The following is a 23,766-nucleotide window of genomic DNA, read 5'->3' on the forward strand; positions in this document are numbered from 1 at the left end:
GACGCTTGAAATATTACTTTAATGCTCTGGGCATTTTAAACATTCATAAAATCACCTTATTTCAGAAGTCATTTCCTCTTAGGTACAGATTCTGCATCTAGGATCAGAGACAAGTGTATCACTGAATTTTCTCCACAGCACCCACATGCCGCAGGGGACTTACTCGGGCCCCTTGTCTTCCCCAGCAGAGTCCCCCACGCCCACAACAGGGCTGGATCCACACCTGCTTGACACAACCGTGGCTGTCAACAAAAACACACTCTGTAGCTTTGCTGCTGTTTGCAAATCCTGTGGATCCCATACATTTCTGACACTACCAGATATCCCGAGTCTGGGATAATTATCCTGAGGTGCTAGTGAAAGGGCGAGCGCGCAGGTAAGCATGCCAGCACCTGCTCCACTGAATCATACAGACACTGAGGCACTTCAATGTTCTGGGTAAAATCGAGTTTATGATTACCACAGGAGTTAATGAGGGAAGGGGCTTTTCTCTCAGTAACCAATACCCTTAACACGTATTTAGCAGATGTATGAATTCCTGGCTGTTTACATTTGTTGTCAAGGCTTCACAAACTGTTTAAGGAAATGAAAGCATGTTTGAGTTTACAAATGCGGGACAAGAAGCAAAACGAGAACATGCTTAGACAGCAGTTGCTTATATCATGAATACGTAGGTCGACGCGTTGACCAACATGGTCATTCCTCAAGAAATGCCTGTCCTTCCTAAAGGAACTTTTTCAAAAAGTCCTAGGTCTTATTTGATTATTCTAAGGTAGCAGTGTGTTTGTCCTTCCTTCTTAAGCAGTAGTTCAAGGCATCTCAAAGCATACTGATGCCTCAGGTTCTGATTTCATTGGTCAGAGGTGGGAGAGAAAGGGAGGGTGTAGAAACCAACATTCTAAAAAAGCTCCCCAAGTGATTCCAGCATATAGTCAGCACTGAGAACCTTGGTACCACAGGTTCTTGAGTCTTCCTAACCTCACCTGTCCTCACTAGAAGTCCCTGAGGTAGTCTCCAGGTCAGGCAACAATCTCTTCCATGAGATAAGAAACTAAGGCACAGAGAAGTTAATGGGTTCATCTCACACTGTGCGGTCAAATGACAGTGCGAAGAGTGGAATTAACATCTCCAAATAAAGAACACTCCTCCCCTAGCAACTGGCGACACATACGCAGTCTGCATGTAGGAAGCCTGAGGGGCGAGGCATTACCATCTGTGCCAAAGGTATCATGGAAGGGTATGGAACAATTCTGAGCCAACCCAATCAAAACTGATCCCACCCGATCAAAAACTAATACATGAAATAGATATTTATTTGAACATTGTGAGGAGTGAAGCATAGTTTTCTTTTTAAAGCTTTACCTCCCTCACATATATGCCAGTGATTGAGGTTTCTTAGTAATTATGTCAAGATCCATGGACTTGCACCATCTAAATTCTTAGCTCTGTCACTGTGAGAGTTAGGAAACTCTCAAATGTCCCTTTAATTTAGGTCCAAAAGATCATTACAGATCTACACTCACGTATGATAACACAACAAAAGCGTCCATGCTTCCCCCGTCACCAGTCCACAGAGACTTCCCAAGGACTGAGTAGCTCACACTTTCTAGAAGGGTGTGCACCTTGTCATGATCTGCTCAAAGTCCCCAAACACTCATCGAACAGTGCTGGCCTTCCAAGACTGACTTTTCCTGCTGACTGTTTAATTTCACTCTGGATGCAAACCCTATTGTCTGTATTCTGGGTAACCAGAGTATTTTGTAATTCCAATTCGCAGAAGAGCTGAACCAGTTGGCCTTTCTCCTTCACCCTGATATAATGCTACCACGTCCTACACCCACTGCTGCATCTACGAAATACTCCTTATCCTTTCTTCACCGTGAGCTCCCACATCTCATCGTGTTTCAGGAGGCATTGCTCTTTTCCCTTTTTAGGAAAGTCTCCCTGACTATATAACTGTTGTCTGGTACCACACAGAAAGAATAATGGGGCACACATATACACAAAGGAAGAACACAGCACGTACTGGACAGGAGGCCTGCTGTGGTTCCCAGTACATTCTAAGAAGGACCTGCTCATTCAGCTCACGTTGGAACACAAGTAGCATCTTGTTCTTCCCACTGCTAGGGATGTAGTCTCCTGAAAAGTCTACAGAATATTTGATCCAGTGAGTGGAAACTACACCTAACAGGACACATTTGTTGACTTACAAGATGCTGTGTAGAGCTCTGAAACCACGTCTTTCCCATTTTAGGAGATTCCCCCATTCAGGCCAGACAAACACTCATTTAGACCCTCGCCTGGCATGCAGAGGCACAAGCAGGCAGAGAATCTTCCCTGGAACCAAACGTGCCCTTCTAGCTCCTACAGAAGGTGCTTTGAGGGCAAGAAAATGGGGGAGAGCTACCTGTGTCTAGGGCAGTGTCACTTGGTAGGGTGTGTGTGTGTGTGTGTGTGTATTTGTGTGTGTAACTCTACTTCTCCTACCCTCTAGAGGGGTTTTAACAGAAGTTAAAACAACAAAAAAAAAGCGAGCCAAAGGGAACTTTGCAAAAGTGCATGGAGAACTCTGGTTAAAACAAAGATAAGTGAGGATCATCATATTTCCAAAACCTACCACACCCAACTATTAAGTAAAGCAAGACATTGTGTTTTGTTTTGTTTTCTCTCTCATGCTTATTTGATGCTTATGGGTTTGTGGCAAACTTGCTGCTTGGTTTCTAAAACATGCACAGAGCAGATCGAGAGCAGCACTTGCTGTTTTGGTGCCTAGCCCACACCGGCCCTGACAGGTGACTGACCAAACGCCGTCAGGAACATGATGAGGAAAGCCCCCTTCGCTCGCTGTGAGGTGGCGCCCAGCACGAACCCGAGCGCTGTTGGTGCATGCTTGTCCAGACTTCCACGGGCAGGTGCTGTGGAGAGAGATGGGCAGGGGACACACTGGCAACCTCCCGGATACTATAATACCCAATCCGTGTCCCAGACAGAAGGGTTGCAGCTGGGCATGGAGCTAAGGCACTAAGGCTGCAGCAGGTGGAAAGACACCAACGAAAGGTCCAACAGTCTCAACCCCCAGGGAGGAGAGGCGCTGCTCACAATGCTGCCTTAGGATAAAAACTGGATTTTTTTAAAGGATGAGAACATAAAACAATCAAATCCCTGTCTTTTCCCCTTAGAAGAGCATTTGGCCCCCCGCCTCTGAGCAACTGGCTTCCGTTCTCACATCTCAACAGCAGCGCTGAGACTGCCACCTGGGAACCCCTGAGCCACCGCTCTTTGGGGAAGCTGCCTTTTCTTCTGGTGTTCTCCCTTCTGTCGCGGCTTTGCCCGTTGCCTCTCGTTCTCCAGTCCTGGCTTGGTAGTGAGCCACCCTGACAGTCCACCTTCCCCTGGAGCAGGAGATCATGCTTCTTCTGAGGCAGCTCTGAGCGCCTCCCTTGGTCACAGCTTGATGAACGCCGCTGGCTGGACGTGCTGCGGCTCCACGTCCGGGGGTGGGAAGACACTGGAAATGGCTATGTCCACGATGCCCTGGCACAGTTCTGCATAAAGCTTCCTGAAATGTGTTTTAAAAAATATCACTGTAGATGGTCATCAAAGTGCAAGTGGAAAGTCAATAGATATTTTTTCACCGGGACCTGCCCTAAGTGTTCCATCTCATGACCAAGTTCCTAAAACTGGTTTCCATGGTACATACACATGCTGCACGAGCATCAAGCAGCCCCTTAACAAATACTTCGGGAAGATCTCGGGTGAAGAGAACAATAACTCCTGCTCTCACTGGCAGGGAAGATGGGCAATCTCCATAGAGTCTAAGAGCCATCTTGCCTGCCTGTGGTGGGTATACTTGGAGGGAAAGCACCTTCTCAGTGTGGCTGAGGAGACCCTCGGAGAGACTCCCCAGGGGTGACAAATAGGTGACACCTGGGGAACGAGTGAGGTCAGACAGAGGATGACGGGGTAGAAAAGAGGAGGGAAAGGACAGATAGACCCAGAGAGACAGAAAGGAGCGGGGAAGAAAAAAAGAGAGGAGAGAAAGAGTGTGTTTGTGAGGGGGAGAAGGAACAGTGCGCACTGAGAGTGGATTTTATTGGGGCAAGAGCAGAAGAGGAGATCCCCGTTAGAAGGCTCTCTGCAAAAGCGTCCACAGTGGTGGAAGAGGACCTGTGGGAGCATGTCCCAGTTTGTAATCTGTATTTGTCTGGTCCTTTGTCGTGCCCAGTCTTTCCAAGGGCAGGGCCTGTGTCTCAGCTCATGATTGGGACCCCCATACTGGGGCCTGGGAGGTTGGGGTACTAACTAGGACAGTGGGGGTGGAGAGCAGAGGACTCTCAAGGCTGGAGGCTGAGCTGACCAGCTCTGGAACTCTGGGCTGTGATGTAATCTGGTGGCTTTAAAATTATGAAGTTGAATAAGATCACATTCAGGGAAAGCATAGTGGAGAGAGAAGACAAACACCCAGGGCTGAGGCGCTGACTGGGGTCCACTGATGAGGAGCAAGAGGCCAATCCTGCCCACATCTCCTCAGCCAAAGCTTCCCACTACAGAGTGTGTCTGAAGCCACAACAGAAGAGTATCTCAGCACGGTGTCAGCAGCTCCCTCAGATGCTGCTGGGAGGTCCAGGATGTCCACATGGAAAGGGGCCGCTGGACTTGGCAATATGGACTTAGCTGGGGACCTTCAAAGAACATTTCTGTGGGGTGGAGGGGATGACATCCAGCCCAGGATGGACCACAGCATGGATGAGGACAGAGAAAGAGGAGCCAGCCTGAGCAGACACTGCGTTCCAGAAGTCTGGCTACACAGGAGCAGGGAGGAGGAGTCGCCAGAGCAGGACATGACCTCGAGGGAGGGCTCTTTATAACTGCTGAGGAAATCTGCTGCATATGCACGCGCTGATGGGAACCATACCCCGAATAGGAGGGGGGGAGAGAGGCTGACACTGAATGAGGAAGGCAAAGGGACATGGGACAGGAAGCAGGGTGGAGAGGGCACAGGACACATGGGATGACTGAACCTTTATTGGAAGGAAAGGGGAAGAGAGGCATGCCACTGTTTTCCAGTAGTCCTGCTCACCTCTCCTTCCTCCTTCTGACTCAGTGCCAAGCACCACCTCTCAACGGCAGCCCTCTGCTCAATGACACTACTTTAACATCCTTGATCAAGGATAAAGCATGTCCCAGTTTGTAATCTGTATTTGTCTGGTCCTTTGTCATGCCCAGTCTTTCCAAGGGCAGGGTCTGTGTCTCAGCTCATGATTGGGACCCCCATAGTGGGGCCTGGGAGGTTGGGGTACTAACGAGTACGGGTTAGCTGAAGGGACTGCCGAACGAGATGAATCACACATGCCATGTCACAGCCACTGAGCAAGCGGTGAAGGCCTGGCTCCTAATGAAAGAGTGGCTTGTGTGTCAACGATGCCCCTTGTAGGTCCAGAACTGTCTCCTGAACGTGTGGACGATCACCTCAATTCCTCTAAGATGCAGACGTGGGGAACCATGAAGGGTCCTGGCCTGATGAAAGTGAATCTTCAGAAGAACCAGCAGCCTTCGAGGATCATGTCCAGCTGCCCCTAACTTCTAAGGCCTCCATGAGGCTTTCGCAGGCAGGTTCTGCTCATCTGTGCATCCCCCACAGAGCCGGGCACGGGGCGTGGTCCCACTGGATGCTATGTCCCCTTCTGAAAGCTCTCCCCTCCGCTCCATGGTACATGCAACCCTCTTCTCTTATATCCCCATTCTAGCTCCACTGCGTCTACAGTGCCTTCTCAAAGTACTTCCTGCCTGGAGAACCCCCTCAATTTCTTGGTTATCAGCATCCCCCCCACCCCGCCAACTCACAGGACCCCATTCCCTGAACTGGTCACACAAGAGGGTCTCCTCTGACAGTTACTAGCTTTGTTTGAAACTCTCACAGCAACTACTACCCACCTAAGCACAGACTCCTGCTCAACACACGGGAGAATTGGGAAGTACTGACTCAGCAGAGCCCCCTGCTGGCCAGGGTCCTGCCAGAGGCCATCCTCCCTCAGAGCAGTTAAAACAGCCTCTGCTTGGACACAGGTGAAGAGAGACTCACCACCTTGCCAAGACTGGCTATTCCAACTGTGGAACCAACTTCCCATTTGTTAAAACACAGTGGTGTTCAGGCTTACTGAGCACAAGCCGGGGCGCCGTTGACCTCAATGAGCCACACCTTCAGGTCCTCGTCCACCATGAAGTCGAAGCCAAAGAGCTGGAAGCTCTGGTAAGGGAGGTGCCTGGTGCTAATGGCAGGCTCCACGCTCATGAGGCAGCTTCTGCGGGGCAAAGGGGGAGAGCTCACTGAGAATGGGTTGGTTGAGGGAGAAGGAACACGGAAGATGTCCTTAGATGATTTTGTATCAAAAGTGATGGTAAAATATCCACTTGGACTTAATTCTCTCTTTAACTTATTTTATTTTATTTTTTAAAGATATTATTTTGAAGTAAGCTCTACACCTAATGCAGGGCTCAAACTCAGAGCCCAGATGTCAAGAGTTGCATGCTCCACCAATTGAGCCAGCCAGGTGCCCCAATTCTCTTTCAATTACCAATGATTATTCAAGACAAAGCTACTTATCAAGCTACTTGTTAGAAAACTCTGCAAATATTCATGTTCTTACAGGTAGGGGCTCCTTTCCCAGCACAGTGTTAAGTCACCACAGTCCCTGGAAAGGTGGCTTCCCCCAACAGGAGACTGCTGCTATGTTTGTTTGTAATAAATAAAACACTCCCATGCGTTGTTGCCATGTAGAAGAAATGGACTAACATTTGGTGAAGAGCAGAACTGGCAGTGAAGTTGGCCTCATTCATTACTTTCATTAGCTTCAGTTCTAATGCCAAATTATTACTAATTAAAAGAGTTAAATATTAAAATACAAAATAGAATTACTATTAACATCAACTACTGTTCAAAAAAAATTGGAAAAAAAAAACACAAACTGAAAACACGAAAAAGTTGAACATGAACTTCAAAAACATACTGAGTTAATACATGAGATCTAAGGTCAGGGGCCTAAGGCCAGAATCTTAGGCAAGTTTTTAACCTCTCTTAGCCAAGCTTTGATTTCTTTATCCATAAAGGAAGGGGTAAAAATAATACTTAGTCCTAGCACTGGGATGGTTCAATGAGATAATTACATGAAGAATTTTTGAAGGCACCCGGGTGGCTCCACTCAGGTTGTGATCCCAGGGTCCTGGAATCAAGCCCCGTGTCAGGCTCTCTGCTCATTGGGGAGTCAGCTTTTCCCTCTGCCCCTCACTGCCCCACCCCTCCTTGTGCTCTCTTCCTATCAAACAAATAAATAAAATCTCTCTCTAAAAATAAATAAATAAATAAAAACCTTACTACTAATAAATCACTATTTTGTATAACCATCCAGAAAACCTATGTCATTTCTGTTTTATGCAGATCTTCCCTGACTTCTTCCCTCAACTGAATGTTGGGGTAAAATATCTATTTTAGTAATAAAGTACGTTATGATGACTCTAAGATTACCAGAAATAGCTTTCCTCCTACATAACTGTATGTTTAGAAGGAAAAATGAAAGAACTGGCTTTCATGTGACTAAGTCCAAGATGTATCCATACAAGTACATTTTGACTCATGACTTTCAAGAACTGAGACTTCCCTGAACATGGAGCTGGAATTTTGCTTCCCAAACCTCCCTCCACCACCGCATCCCCCCCGACCCCAGCCCAAGCATCAGCTTACTTCCCCCGACCCCAAAAAAGGAAAGTATTTCAATGCGTATGTTTAAACCTTTAAAAGTAATTTTGGACAGTTAGCCATTTAAGAATCAACTGGAATGAAAATTTCTTCTCTCATTCATCTTTAACCTACACTGGTAAGCCACCTATCACTTTTTTTTTTTTTCTATAGCTTTATCTGTACTCTTTAAGGGAATACCCTTATCTTTTCTTTAAATTAAAAGACCCTTTCCAATATTATAATTAAGAAAATTTTTACATTTTATAGAGGCTCATGATTAAAAAAAGAAAAAGGAACCTCCCCCAAGTTAAAGAAACACTATGCTCAAACACATAAAGGAAAAACTAAGAGCCAGAAGTAAATGAAAATTAAGTATTACTTTTTTTTAATATGCTAGAAGCTCAAGATTAATAATTCACTTTAAATAAATTTTTTTCATCATCAGAGACTTTAGACAGAACATCTTTTTCCAGCAGGAGTGGGAAGGGAGGGGGAGGCTAGCTGGGGGGGTGGGGGGGAAGAAAAACCATGAGAGTTGTTAGGGACATGTATAGCATCAAAGTAGCAACACTCTCTGAACTATACAGGACAATGGTGGGGGTAATAAATATCCAATAAATTTTTGCCTAAAATAGGAAATCTTTATTCAGCATACTTGATTTATCTGGTGTCAGAATTCTAAGCACCTACAATCCCTGAAGAAACAGGACTCTAGTTATTCTGCCAGACTTGATGTAAGAATACGTGAAGGAAAAAGCCTCGGTCATTGTGATAATTGCTAATGACATGACAGATAATAGACCAACAGAAGAGAATGGAGATCCCTAACACAAATGGCCACCTGATTTATAACAAAAGCTCACCAAAACGCAGTGGGAAAAGGCCAGTCTTACGCACAAATGGTCCTGGGTCAACGGGATACCCCGTAGAAAAACGTGAAACTTGACATATAAGAATTCAGGTAGATTAGAGATCTACAATGTAAAAGATAAAGACCAAGATGCCCATCAACTATAGAAGGGATAAACCACATAATACTCACACCATGAAATATTACACAGCAGTAAAAAAGGTAAATCACTGCTATATGCAACAATATAGATGAAACCCATGCCTACAATTGTGAAAGAAAGTTGAACATGAAAGAGGAAATACAGTATAATTCCATTTACATAAAACATAGAGTAAACAAAAGGAATGGATGATGATAAAAGTCAGAAGAGTGGCTATCTGTGGCATGAAGTATATATTTTGAGGGAGTCCAAGGGAGTATTGGGGGTGCTGTAAAGGTTCTATATCCTCATTCATGTGATGATTAGCTGAGTGTGTACCTAATTAAAAGTTCACTACACTGTACACTTAACGATTTGTGGACTTTACCATATGCATGTTACACCTTAAAAACAACTATTGGATTTAGTAAACTATAATAAATGAATAACACTAAAAAAATATTTTCAGGCATATTAAGAAACAGGACCAAAAGGGGGGAAAAAAAAAACAGACAACAGAAACAAGATCTATAAAAAAAAAAAAAAAAAAAAGAAAGAAACAAGATCTATAAAAGTGAGGGGTTGGCAAACTTTTTCTATAAAGGACCAGACAATAACTATTTTAGGTTTTGTGAAGACTACATATGGTCTCTGTTACATATTCTTTAATTTCTAAAAAACCTATTAAAAATGTAGAAACTTTTTAGCTCATGGCCTATTTGAAAACAAGCTTTAGGTTGGATTTGGCCCATAGAACAGAGTTTGCTAACCTTTACTACAGGTAATTCAGATTTCAAACTAATCAAATAAAGATGTTAAAGAATTACCATTAACATGTTCAAGATATAATTATTAGACAAGTTGGGGATTTCACAAAAGAATTATAACCTAAAAAGAGTCAAATGGAAATTCTAGAACTGAAAAATACAATACCTAAAATCAAGAACTCAACAGATGAGTTTAACAACAAATTTTTTAAAAAATATTTTATTTATTTATTTGACAGAGAGAGATCACAGGTAAACAGAGAGGCTGGCAGAGAGAGAGAGAGAGAGAGAGAAGCAGACTCCCTGCTGAGCAGAGAGCCTGATGTGGGACTTGATCCCAGGGCCCTGAGATCATGACCTGAGCCGAAGGCAGCGGCTTAACCCACTGAGCCACCCAGGCGCCCCTAACAACAAATTTTAATGGCTTTTTTCTTTTTTTTTTTAAGATTTTATTTATTTATTTGACACAGAGAGTGAGAGAGACAGTGAGAGAGGGAATACAAGCAGGGGGAGTGAGAAAGGGAGAAGCGGGCCTCCTGCCGAGCAGAGAGCCGGATGTGGGGATCAATGTAGGAATCGATCCCAGGATGCTGGGATCATGACCTGAGCCAAAGGCAGATGCTTAATGACTGAGCCACCCAGGCATCCCAGGCTTTTTCCTTTTTAAGCAGGTTTTAATTGCTGAAGAGAGAGATCAAATGATACACATGGGAGAAACAGAAGACAGTGAAAAAGACTGGCATCCATGTAATTAGAATCTCAGAGGAGAGAAGAATGGAACGAAAGCCCTCACTGAAAAGATAGTGGCCATGACTATCCCAAAACAAATCAAAGACTTGAAGCCACAGATTGGAGAAGCACTATGACACCTATGTAATAAAAGCCAGAAGACAATGGTAAGCCATCTTTAAAGTGCCTTTAAAAAAAGGGTGGGGGGATTCTGCTGATCTAGAAATCTGTTTCCAAAGCAAATGTCTTTTTTTTAATTTTTAAAATTTTATTTATTTGAGAGAGAGAGGAGAGAGACAATCTCAAGCAGACTCCCCACTGAGCAGAGAGCTTGATTTCACAACCCTGAGATCATGACCTGAGCCAAAGACAGACACATAACCCACTGAGCTGTCCAGGTGCCCCCCTTCTTTTTTTTTTTTTTTTTCAGACACTTGCTTTGGGGGCACCTGGGTAGCTCAGGTCAGATCTCAGGGTTGTGAGATTGAGCCCTGCATCAGGCTCTGCACTCAGTGGGGAGTCTGCTTGGGATTCTTTCTCCCTCCTCCCACACCCCCGCCAGCCCCTAAACAAGCTCTCTCTCTCAAAAAACAAAAAAGGGAAACTGATCCTAGACAAAATTAAGAAAATACATGAAAGAAAAAGAAACAACATAAATGGTAAAAGTGTATGGGGAAATATAAACAATGTTAACTATACAATACTAATGATAATAATGTCTTGTGAGTTTACAATATAGGTAGCATTAATGACCACCCATGTACCCACACCACAATTCCTTTAAGCCTCTTTCTTGGATCCCTCCTGCTTCCATTTCAGAGATAACCACTATCTTGAATGTTGTGTTTTTCGTACCTTTAGTTTTTGTTTTTACCATACATGAATATTCTTCTAAATAACTTGTTTTACTTCTGCTTGTTTTTCAATTTATATGAACAGAATCAATCTGCATATATCTTATATATAGCTTATATATTTTGCAATTTTTGCTTGATATTATGTTTATGTAACACCAGTGAAAATATCCTTCAGGAATAAGGTGAGATAAAGACATTCTCAGATGACAGAAATTAAAAGGATTGATTATCTAAAGAACTACTCTAAAAGAAATGCTAATGTCTGAAGGGAAATAATGCCAGAGAGAAACTTGGAACTTTAGGACTAAAGGAAGAAAATAAAAAAGGGCAATTATTTGGGTAAATAAAAAATAATATTTTTCTCTTTTTTTAATTTAAGGTGGGTTTTCTTGTACACAGCATACCATTTGGTCTTGTATTTTGGTTAAAAAAATCCAACCTGTCAATCTAACATACAAATAAAAATATATATGACAATTTACAGCAAGAATTATAATATTATGCAGTAAAGATTTCAATGTATGTAAATGTAAACCACACCACAACTGGGGGAGAGTTAAAGGAACTATAAAGCTATAAGTTTTCCGTACTTTATTTGAAGTGGTAAATTATTAATTCTAAGAAGTCTGTAAAATAAAAATCAGGCATAATAATCATAATTCCTAGAGTAAGCACTAAAAAGAGAGAGAGAGCCAAATACTCAACAGAAAAATTAAAATGAAACTCTAAGTAAATTTAAATAATTTTTAAAAGGTAGGTAACGGGGAGGTCTGGGTGGCTCAGTCAGTTAAGTGCCTGCCTTTGGCTCAGGTCATGATTCCATGGTCGTGGGATCAAGTCCCACACTGGGCTCCTTGGTCAGTGAGGAGTCCGCTTCTCCTTCTGCCTGCTGCTCCCTGCTTGTGTGCATGAGCACACATGCTATCTCTCATTCTCTCTGATAAAAAAAAAAAAAAAAAAAAAAAAAAAAAACAACCTCTAAAAATAAAAAAAAAATAAAAATAAAAAGTAGGAAATGGGAAAATGAAAAACCAAAAGGGGACAGATAGCAAATAATAAAATAGTACATGTAAATCCAACCAAACCAATAATTACATTAAATTTAAATGTTAAAAACACACCAATTAGAAAGGTAGAGATTACCGTGTTGAATGATTTGTTAAACAAAATGAAAACAAAACCTAACTATATACTGCCTGCCAGAAGCCCACTTTATTATTTTTTTATTTTTTATTTTTTTTACTATTTTATTTATTTATTTGAGAGAGAGACAGTGAGAGAGAGCATGAGCGAGGAGAAGGTCAGAGGGAGAAGCAGACTCCCCGTGGAGCTGGGGACTCGATCCGGGACTCCAGGATCATGACCTGAGCTGAAGGCAGTTGCCTAATCAACTGAGCCACCCAGGCACCCCAGAAGCCCACTTTAAATATAGAATGGAATAGGATAGGATAGAATTAAAGGGATGGAGACATATCTCTAATCAAAAAAAGCTGGAGTGGCTATATTAATATCAGGCAAAATTGACTTTCAAAATAAGAAACATTACCAGATATAAAGACAGACAAGACGTTACGTAAGGTTAAAGTGGTCAGTTGCCACAAAGAGGTAGTAATTCTAAATGCATATGCACCTAAAAACAGATCTCCAAATATATGAAGCAAAATGGGTAAATCTAAAGGAGAGACAGACAAATCCATAATTATACTTGGAGACTTCAATGTTTTTCCTCTCAATCATGGACAGAACAAGTAGAACAGAAATGCGGCAAAGATATAAAAGACTTTAACAACGCTACTAACCACCTTCACCTAATTCACATTTATAGAACACTCAGCCCAACTACAGGGGAATAAACATTATTTTTAGTATACATGGAACAGTCACTAAAACTGGACCACATTCTGGGCTATGACACAACCTTTTTTTTTTTAAAGATTTTATTTATTTATTTGACAGAGACAGAAATCACAAGCAGGCAGAGAGGCAGGGAGAAAGAGAGAGGGGGAAGTAGGCTCCCTGCTGAGCAGAGAGCCTGATATGGGCTTGATCTCAGGACCCTCAGATCATGACCTGAGCCGAAGGCAGAGGCTTAACACACTGAGCCACCCAGGCGCCCCCATGACACAATCTTTAACAAATTTTAAAGTGTTCTCTGACCAAAATGGAATTAAAATAAAAAGCAGTAATAGAAAAATATCTGGAAAATTCCCAAATATTTGGAAATTAAGCAAAAACTTCTATATAACAAAAGTCAAAGATGAAGTAACAAGGTAAATTAGAAAATATTTTAATAAAATGAAAATGAAAACATAACATAGGAAAGCCTGTGGGATGCAGCTAATGAGTACTTAGAGGGAAATGGGCAGCATTAAATGCATTTAAAAAATGAATTCTTTCAAATCAATGATCTAAATTTTTGCCTTAAGGAAACTACAAAACAAATCCCTCAAAAAGGCAGAAGGAAGGGGCGTCTGGGTGGCTCAGAGGGTTAAGCCTCTGCCTTCAGCTCAGGTCATGGTCTCAGGGTCCTGGAATCGAGGCTGGCATAGGGCTCTCTGCTCAGCAGGGAGCCTGTTTCTCCCTCTCTCTCTGCCTGCCTCTCTGCCTACTTGTGATCTCTCTCTCTGTCAAATAAATAAATAAAATCTGAAAAAAAATAAAAAGGCAGAAGGAAGAAAATAATAAGAAACATAAGTCAAAGAAATAAAAACAACAGAGAAAATCAATAAAACCAAAAAGTAACCTTTTGAAAGGATTAATAATACTGATATATCTCTAGCCATTCTGTCCGGGTAAAATAGAAGAAATGAGTTACCAATATATGGAATGCAAGTAGTGACATCATTACAGACCCCTATAGATATTGAAAGGATAATGAAGGAATATTACAAATAATTTTTGTCCTTAAATTAGACAGCTTAAATAGAATAATTCCTTGAAAGGCACAAACTCCCAAAGCTTCTCCAAGACACATAACTAAAAAAGATACAATTAAGTTACCTTATTATATGTTTAATTTGTAGTAAGATACTACTTTCCAGGGTAATGTTCAAAGCACTTATTAGGTACTGATTGAACTCCTCAAAGAACATTTCGTTCCCTTCTTCATACTTTCCATAATTCTTTGAGTACTCCTTTTGAATGCAGTGATTGGTCAAATGGCAGGTTTTGTCTTGGAAATTATCAACATGATATGGTTCTGAAGCAGTCCGAAGCACACCCTCCTTATAGAGGTAGATATTATACTGATGATCCACCAAGACCCAGCTTCTGCAAATCAATAAAAACAGTTTCACTCAAGTCATCCAAAGTTTCTCCATAGCTTATACATCATCACCACACCTTAACAGTTTTGGAGGGAAGCAGAAGAAGGAGACAGGTTCTAAAATTCTATGAGGCAAGCCATGACAATTAGCCAAGATACTGGATTATCACTGTAATGAGGCAATTAAAAAATTTTATCAAAAATGACAAGGAGGGTGCCTGGGTGGCTCAGTGGGTTAAGCCGCTGCCTTCGGCTCAGGTCATTATCTCAGGGTCCTGGGATCGAGTCCTGCATCGGGCTCTCTGCTCGGCAGGGAGCCTGCTTCCTCCTCTCTCTCTCTGCCTGCCTCTCTGCCTGCTTGTGATCTCTCTCTGTCAAGTGAATAAATAAAATCTTTAAAAAAAAAAATGACAAGGGGCCTTTGATCTTTAAAAGACAGCATTTTGAAGAGATCTGGATAGGTTGGGTCCTAAGATTTATCCATGAAATTTCCATTTGCCATGTTTGCTCTATAGTAATCTTAAAAGGGAGAGTGTTCATCCTGAAGGTGATCTGACATAGGACTGGTTTTCAAGACGCAGCAAGTTATTATGAAGACAACAAGAAGACCGAATCCTCATAGAGGAGATGTCAGCAAGACCACAGGAAAGCGGGGGAGAAGGCTATTTAGCTTTAGAAGGCACAATACAACCTCTTATTCTATGCCAGAACTTTGCTCAGAAAGTCAGAATCCAAAAAGGTAAGTGAGGTGTGTTTATGAAATCCTTAAAAAATAGAGGACACAAATAATAGAGCAAGGACGTATTATGTCCTGTTTCTGAATTCTGTGTTCTAGGTTTATCTCTCAGTTGCTTATGGAAGCAAGCCCCATACACTTAAACTCTCTTCTATGGAGACACAAGTCATTCTGAGTAAAGAGAACATACCAAAAAAAGGAACACCCATAGTTTTAGTAATGTCTTCTAGAAAGAAAAGAGAAATACTGAAGGAAAAATGAAAATTAGGTACAGAAGCTTGGTTCTATTCAGCTGTGCTCAATTTTGGCTATATGTTAAACATGGTCAAATACTTCCTCACATTCTGTGTTATTACCCTTATCACCCACCACCGCCATTTTCCTCAAGATTAGTAACAAAAACTCTGGACACCGACGCATTACCGAATGTCAAACTTGCGGTGACCTGGCTCCAGAAGCAGAGGGTGCTCAAGGTATTTCTGGATTACGTGCACCTGACCCTGGTTGTCAATGAAATCCAGAAGCTCTGTAGCCTCCGAGGAGATGAGGATGCCTTCACCTAACAGGGCAAAATTGTAAGAGAAATGAGTCCAGTTGATCTCGAGAGGAAAAGATCTTTACAAAGCCAAAAGGGAAATACTGATAGCAGGAGAAAACCGAGAGGAGGCTTCTATGGCCTGCTCACCTTTCTTCCTCCATCCCATCACTTCCCCAATCTCTCACATTCTCCCCTCTGCCCACAAGAGCACCAGGGCCATCTAACTCTTTTCCCACATAGGACTTTAACACTACCTTGACAGGCTTCAAACATGAAATTTCATTTTCACAGACATCCAAAATATCCAAACATCCTAAATAAATGTCACCTTACTGTTGGCCACATGGCTACCCTGATAAAGACCTTAATAAACCTAGTTCTCATACTATAGCTTATAGAAATATCCAGAAAGTTAGGGTATAAAGACAATCATACAGGTCAATTCTCTACAGTAATGTAATAGGAAAAATTTCATACATGTAAAGTGTCCATCAACTTTAAATGATACAATGTCCTTTTCAACAGCTTTATTAAGATATGTTACATATCATAAGATTTTCCCTTTTAAAGTATACAATTCATTATATGTTTATAAAACATTTTTTTAAAAAGTATACAATTCAATGGTTTTTCATATATCCAAGAGATTTGCAACAACCACTAACAATTTAAAAACATTTTCATCACCACCCTGCAAAAACCCATATCATTAGCAGTAAACTCCCCATTCCTTCCTTATCCTATTCTGACAACCACTAATCTACTTTCTGGATTTGTTCAGTCTAAATGATTCATATAAATGGAATCACACAGTATGTGGCCTTTGTGTCTGGCTTCTTCATTTAGTATAATGTTCTCAAGGTTCATTCATTTGTAGCATGTACCACTACATCATTCTCCCTTTCCATGACTAGATAATATTCCATTGTGTGGATATACCATTTTTGTTCATTCATTTATCAACTGATGGACATTTGAGTTTTTTCCACTATTGCTTGGCTCTTATGAATAATGCTGCTATGAAGACCTGCACAGAAGTTTTTGTGTGGACATATTTTCAATTCTTTTGTGAATATACCTAGGAGTGTAATAGTTGGGTCATATGGTAACTCTATGTTTAACTTTTTGAGAAAATGCCAAACTAATTTCCAAAATGTTCACGCCATTTTATACCCTCAACAGCAATATTTGAGTGTTCCAATTCTGCCACATTCTTGCCAACACTTACTATCTTCTTGATTATAGCCATCCTAGTGGGTGTGAATTGGTATCTCATTGTGGTTTTAATTTGCATTTCCCTAGTAACTAACAATGTGGAGCATGTTTTCATGTGCTTATTGGCTCTTTGTATATTTTCTTTGGAGAAATAGCCACTTCCGTTCTTTGTTCTTTTCTTATTAGGTTGTACTTTTTTTTTTTTTTTTAAGATTTTATTTATTTATTTGTCAGAGTGAGCACAGGCAGACAGAGTGGCAGGCAGAGGCAGACGGAGAAGCAGGGTCCCGCCGAGCAAGGAGCCCAATGCGGGACTCGATCCCAGGATGCTGGAATCATGACCTGAGCCGAAGGCAGCCGCTCAACCAACTGAGCCACCCAGGCGTCCCAGGTTATCCTTTTATTACTGAGTTATCAGACTTCTTTTTTTATCTTTTTTTTTTTTTTTTAAAGATTTTATTTATTTACTTGACAGAGAGAGATCACAAGTAGGCAGAGAGGCAGGCAGAGAGAGAGGAGGAAGCAGGCTCCCTGCTGAGCAGAGAGCCCGATGCGGGACTCGATCCCAGGACCCTGAGATCATGACCTGAGCCGAAGGCAGCGGCTTAACCCACTGAGCCACCCAGGCGCCCCTTTTTTTATCTTTTTAAAAAAGATTTTATGTATTAATTTGAGAGAGAATGAGAGAGAACGAGCATGAGAAGGGGACGGTCAGAGGGAGAAGCAGACCCCCTGCCGAGCAGGGAGCCCAAAGTGGGACTCAATCCCAGAACTCCAGAATCATGACCCAAGCTGAAGGCAGTCGCTCAACTAACTGAGCCACCCAGGTCCGCGAGTTATCAGAGTTCTTTACACATTCTGGATGCAGTGTCTGATAAGATACATGACTTGCAAATATATTCTCCTGTTTTGAACATTTCCATTACCATGGATCCATCACAGTGTTGCTCTTTTAAAGCCACAACTACCTCCCTCCCCATAACACCCTCCTGACAACTGCTAATCTGTTCTCCATTTCCATAATTTTGTCCAAAATTTCAGGAATTTTATACAGATAGAATTATATAGTATGTGATCTTTGGGGCTTGGGTTCTTTCACTCAGCATGACTCTCTGGAGATGCATCCAAGTTGCCGTATGGATCAATACTTCATTCCCTTTCATTGCTGAGGAGCTGAGGACTGTTCCATGTTATCAATTCTCCACAGCTGGCTTAATCATTCAGCTTCTGAAGCAATCTGAGTTGTTTCCAGTTTGGTTCCAGCTATTACAAATAAAGCTGCTATGAACAATCACATGCAGGTTTTTACATGGACATAAGTTTTCATTTTTCTGGGACAAAAGCCCTACTGTGTGCAATTACTAGGTTATATGGTAGTTATAGGTTTAGTGTTACAAAAAATTTCTACACTTTGTTCCAGAGTGGCTGTAGCATTTTACATCCCAACCAACACTGTATGAATGATCTAGTTTCTCCTGACCCTTGCGGCACTTGCTGTCATTACCGTTTCTTATTTTAGCCATTTTAATAGAAGTATTATGGTTTTAATCTGCATTTCCCTAATGGTTAATGATATTGAAAATCTCATTTGCTTATTTTTTATCTGTAGAGCACCCCCCCCTTTTAAAAAGATTTTACTTATTTTTTTTAGAGAGATAGTGAGTGAGAGAGAACACAAGCAGGGGCAGAAGGAGAGTGAGAAACAGATTCCTCACTGAGCAGGGAGCCTGAAGTGGGACTCAATCCCAAGGCCCTGGGATCATGACCTGAGTCAAAGGCAGATGCTAAACTGACTGGTCACCCAGGCATCCCTCTGTAGAGCCTTTCAATGGAATGCATTCCTATGCCTTTGCTTATCTTCTAAATGGACTTTATCTCTTTTCTTTTTTTAACTGTTGAGTTTTGAAAGTTGTTTATTCTAGATATAGAGTCTTTTGTCAGATAGGTGGTTTGAAGTTATTTTCTCCAAGTCTATAGCTTGGATATTCAACCTCTTTAATAGAGTCTTTCATAGAGCAAAAAAACCCAAAAAAACAAAAAACCCACCTCATTTATTGAGATTTTGGCTTATGAGCTTTTATTTACTCTTATGGTCATATATGTGACATTAAGTTTAAGAATTCTTTGCCTTGGGGCAAAGAATTATCCTAAGGGCCACCTGGGTGGCTCAGTTTAAGTGTCTGCCTTCAGCTCAGATCATGATCGCAGGGTTCTGGGAGGAAGCCCCATATAAGACTTCCTGCTTCTCCCTCTCCCTCAGCCTGCCTCTCTCCCTGCCTGTACTCTCTCTTGGCCAAATGAATAAATAAAATCTTTTAAAAAAATAAATAGTTATCCTAAAATATCCCTTCCTACTAATGCTCTGGAACTGTACCACTTTTAATGCCTTGCTCTCCATATCTGCTCACATTCCCTCCTATTTGCTCCAACTTTGTTTCCCTTATGCTGTTTCTTTATATATACTATTTCTTATTGAAAATAAACCTAATGCTGATAGATGGGAAAAATAAACGGAAGAAGGTAGAAACTTACATTTTGATAACTTTAAAAAACTATGATTATTGAAAAAGAACATGGCATTCAAGTGAAATAGAAAATTTACCTGTAGTCTTATTTCCTAATATAGTTATTTTTATCTTTTAATATCACTTTCCTTTCCATAAGGAAAGATTGGCTCAGTCATAGTGAACTCACCTTATATCGTCAATTTTTTTCACTTTATATTGTTAGTATTTTGACTGTTTCTACATTAACATTACAATTATGTTAGCAGCTGAAGAAAATTACACATTTGTTTACTGATTGCTGGACAGTGGGGTTGTTTCTAAATAAAATGTTGCTGTTACAGGTCACATGGTAGTAAATGTCTTTGCTATAGATCACTCTTGTTTCTTTTAAAATATTTCCCTGGAGTTACGTTTTCAGGAACGAGATTTGTAGGCCAAGGCCTATGTACTCTCTATGGCTCTTCCTTTGTATTATCCTATTGATTTTTCAAAAGGCAGTGCATCACAACTAAGAGGAAGCAGTTCATTACAAACCTTCAGCAACAGCATCTCTGAAGGTCTCTCTTATTTTGTAGGTATAAAATGATACATAAAATCTATATATATATTTTGTAAATTTTGAATACCAGTGTAGCATGTTTCCATGGATTCGTTAACTGTATTTCTAATATTGCTTCTTTATATCCTCACTAACTAAACCTGGAGAAATAATGAGGAAACTCTGGAATTCTTTAAGGAGCTTCCAGGTGATAGTCTTTTTTTTTGTTATTTGTGCCCATCTCAACTATTTATCTGGAAATATATGTATCCCTAGCGTCCATAAGAGCAAGAGATCATATCTATTTTATTTATGTCTGTATCTCCAAACACCCATTACTTCATCTATTCATTCACTCATCACTCAATATATATATCGAACTTTGGCTGGGTTCTGTGTGCTGCCCCAGCACCAGGGAGACAGCAGTGCACACAGATGTGACAGGGTCTGACTGTGCTTTAACATGATCTCTGACTGCTGTACTGCATGTGTATTCTGGAGAACGGCCAAGGGCAGGAGGACAAGGAACAACGCTCCAGGTGAGAGGTGAAGGTAGCGGAGGTCCAAGATCGGCAGTGGGGGTGGTGAAGAGGGGGTCTTTACACAAGATATAGTGTGGAGGTTGAGCTAACTATTCCCAGCATGTGGCAGGTACTAGAGACTTCTTTAACAAGAATAAAAGCCATTATACATCCTATTGGTTTCATTTTGTAGTTCCCAAACAAAACAAATGCATACCACTTATCTCAACTCCCTAAGGCAAAATTTCCCCCTTGTTTGGCATTTTATTCTCTCTTTACCTCGCCCTGATGCTGACCACCAATCTATGACGTGTCTGGGTGAGGGTTCAGACATCACCCAGGTGGGATCACTGCCTCGACTTGACAAGGGCCTTGCCTCGTTCCTGATTCTCACTCTGGCTAAGACTCCATGATACAAGATGTCCTTACAATGGCCGACTCAAGCCCAAATCCACAGAAGGAATATGGAATACTGTAAATGTCTATTTCCTCTTCCAATTCCCCCATTTATCATTAGAACTAAACTAGGGGATATTACTTGAGAAGAGGTCACGAGAGGGGAGAGAGAAGTAGGTGAGGTACCTGGCTTGTGGCAAGAGTCCAACTCTCCCCCTTTCAGGAGATTCCAGGTGATGCCCTCCTGTCTCATGGTTGGTGGAAAAGGTGAGGTCCACTGGACCGGGGATAGAAATGAGTACCAATGGCCAGATGGTCTTCCAAGGCAATAAAAGAAGAAGTAAGTTCAAAATAGAATGGTTTTAAAAGGAGCATATGATGGTAGCTATAGAGATAGACCATGTTTATGTGTTCATTACATTGGGGACTGCCTATATTTTGAGCTTGAGTCAACATTATAAACCACATTCCTTCTATGCATTCATTCAACACACATTTACTGAGTGCCTCTGGGGAGGGCAGAGATGAACAAGACAGAAATTCTGTGTTTACAAGGAGCTTATGGTGTAAGAGAGGAGACAGGCGGATAAACAGATATGTAATAGACGTGCTGGAAGAGGTTAGTGCGGGGAGGGAAAACAAGGCAGGGCAAAGGACAGAGAGCAATGGGCATAAAGGCTATTTTAGAAAGGAAAAGGATTCTCTGACAAGGCATCATCTGAGCTGAAAGAAACAGAAAATAATCCATAGGGACATCTGAGATATGCAGACGGATTTAGGATATTTTTAGGACTCTAAGCAGGCATGGCTATAGAACAGTGAGCAAGGTCAAGAACAGGAGATGTGATTAGAGATAGGAGCAAATGTTAAATAGTGTAGGCTCCATCAGCAACCTGAAGTTTATCTGACTGCATTGGGAAGCCAGCTGGTAAGTCTTGAACAGGGAGTAACCTGATCAGGCTTACGTTTTTAGACATCGCTCTGTCTTAGAGACCTGGCCGTGAGCAGGCATAGCAATTACGCAGACTAGAGAGAATCGTAGTTTTGACTTCAAGTGATAGCAGCAGAAATGGCCAAGAAAAAGAATAATTCAGAATATATTTTGAAGGTAGAGCTAGCAAGACTTGCTGATGCATTAGGTATGGACTGTAAAGAAAAGAGGAATCAAGGATGAAGCCTAGATTTTGGGCTTCGGAGACTGAGTGGAGAGTGGAATCACATACTATGGGATCACGTACTATGAAGACTGAAAGAGGGGTAGGCTAGCGTGGGTTAAACTGGGCAGGAAATGAAAAGATCCATATCAAATATGTTACATTTGAAATGCCTGCCAAACTGAATCTGGAGCTTAAAAGGAAATACTTTGGCTGGAGATATATATTTATAAGTCTTCAGTACCTAGATAAATACTTAAAACTATGTAACTAGACGTGGTCTCTACCCTTGAGCATTCAGATTAAAATAGTCACTCATCTAAAGACATCATTGAACCTAACGCACAATTGAACAAACCATATGAGAACCTACAGCAGAGGCAGAAGGGGACAGCAATGCCAACTCACCTTTGGCACCAGCTGATGACTTTGCAATCCAAACATTGCCCTCTCCATCTTCTTTCTTTCTGTTATAAGAAGCCAGGAAGAATTCCCTTTCATCTGTCCTTGAGTTATGGATCGGTGGGTGAATTCCATTCTGTGCCGGAGCAACTGGGGTCTTGAGATTAGTTGGATAAATCACATAGGACTCTGGAAACCATGTGCAGGATTCAGCCAGGTCTGGGCTTGTCTTGATTAGCCTGACAGATGACAGAAGGTCAGTTTCCCTTCTTAGTACACGCTGCCATTCCATTCAGAAAAGCCAATGCTTTCCCCCAGAGCTTGTCAAGGAGGCAAGGCAATATCAGGGCCGGGAGCTGCTTTTGTTTTGTTTTGCTTTGTTTTAAAGATTTTATTTATTTAGGAGCTGGTCTTTTTATCCCACTCTTCATTCCTGGCCTCCATGAGCTGACCTATAACACACTACTGGGCAGTCCAGCTATGACATGCAACCCCAAAGGCATGCTCCAAGTAGTTAAAAAGGAGCTTAATATCTAGGACTTTAGCTCTTTTAAAAATGCACCTCTAAGGAAAATTAACTTGAAGTAATTCTGAGATAATACTTTTTCAACATACATGTTGTGGTTGAGATAGACCCATGCTAAAAAAACAAAGTAGAGAACTTGGGAAACTATTTGGCTTACTAGAAAAAAAACTATCTTGGCCCAACTCTCTGGCGAGCAAAGACTACTGCTTAGTAGTCTTTGAAGAATTATCCGAAGACTTGTTTTAGTTCTTCATTTCTTCATTTCTTGCTTTTAGCTCAGCCTGGCTTCAATGACACATAAAGGAGGAATGTTTCTAATAGGGCACACGATTACAGTGGTCATAACTAAACATAACTCCGGCCCCCAAAATAACATAATGTAACGGAAGATGAAGTCAGGCCATGAGCAAGGCACTTAATAAACAGAAGGGCTTATGAAGGGCTTCCCAGTGCATTTACTCTCAAATCAGACCCCCAGTAGGGGTACACTAAGATCTCATCTCACAGATCAACCACTGGGTCCCAGAGAAGTAAATTTCCCAAGATCATAAAGGTAGTAAGAAATAGCCATTACACAAGCCCCAAACTCCTGGTCCTCACTCAAAATTTACTCTTACTCCCCAAGAATTGGAGGCAGGAGGGAACTCACCCAAAGATATCTGCAGGCCTTCCCTAAGCTGTGCTCCCTCCTCTACCTAGAACAGAACTATTAATGTTAAGCCTGTGTTAAGATCTACTTGCAAAAACCACTCTATGAGCAAATGGCAGAAATAATAAAAGGAAAATGGTTAAAGATTTTATTTATTTATTTGACAGAGAGAGAGAGAAAGGAGAGAAAGAGCACAAGCAGGGGGAGTGGCAGGCAGAGGGAGAAGCAGGCTCTCCTCT

At 41.5% G+C, this 23,766-nt stretch overlaps 1 protein-coding gene across 2 annotated transcripts in view; it reads right to left on the reverse strand.

The window, feature by feature from the left end:
- The window catches only part of TTL (tubulin tyrosine ligase), a 34,346-nt gene continuing 10,580 nt past the window's right edge, over positions 1–23,766 (reverse strand). The window contains exons 3-7 of one of the 2 annotated variants that reach the window (XM_044261613.1): positions 22,359–22,591; positions 15,505–15,640; positions 14,081–14,350; positions 6,159–6,302; positions 1–3,559 (exon numbers count right to left, since the gene is read on the reverse strand). In XM_044261613.1, coding sequence (XP_044117548.1) covers positions 3,445–3,559; positions 6,159–6,302; positions 14,081–14,350; positions 15,505–15,640; positions 22,359–22,591 — 898 coding nt within the window. In that variant the 3' untranslated portion in view covers positions 1–3,444. Of the gene's footprint in view, positions 3,560–6,158; positions 6,303–8,238; positions 8,710–14,080; positions 14,351–15,504; positions 15,641–22,358; positions 22,592–23,766 lie in introns of those variants that run through there. The other variant, XM_044261614.1, reaches the window with a different exon arrangement.

Source organism: Neovison vison, chromosome 8 (genome assembly GCF_020171115.1).
Source record: "Neovison vison isolate M4711 chromosome 8, ASM_NN_V1, whole genome shotgun sequence".
NCBI lineage: Eukaryota > Metazoa > Chordata > Mammalia > Carnivora > Mustelidae > Neogale > Neogale vison.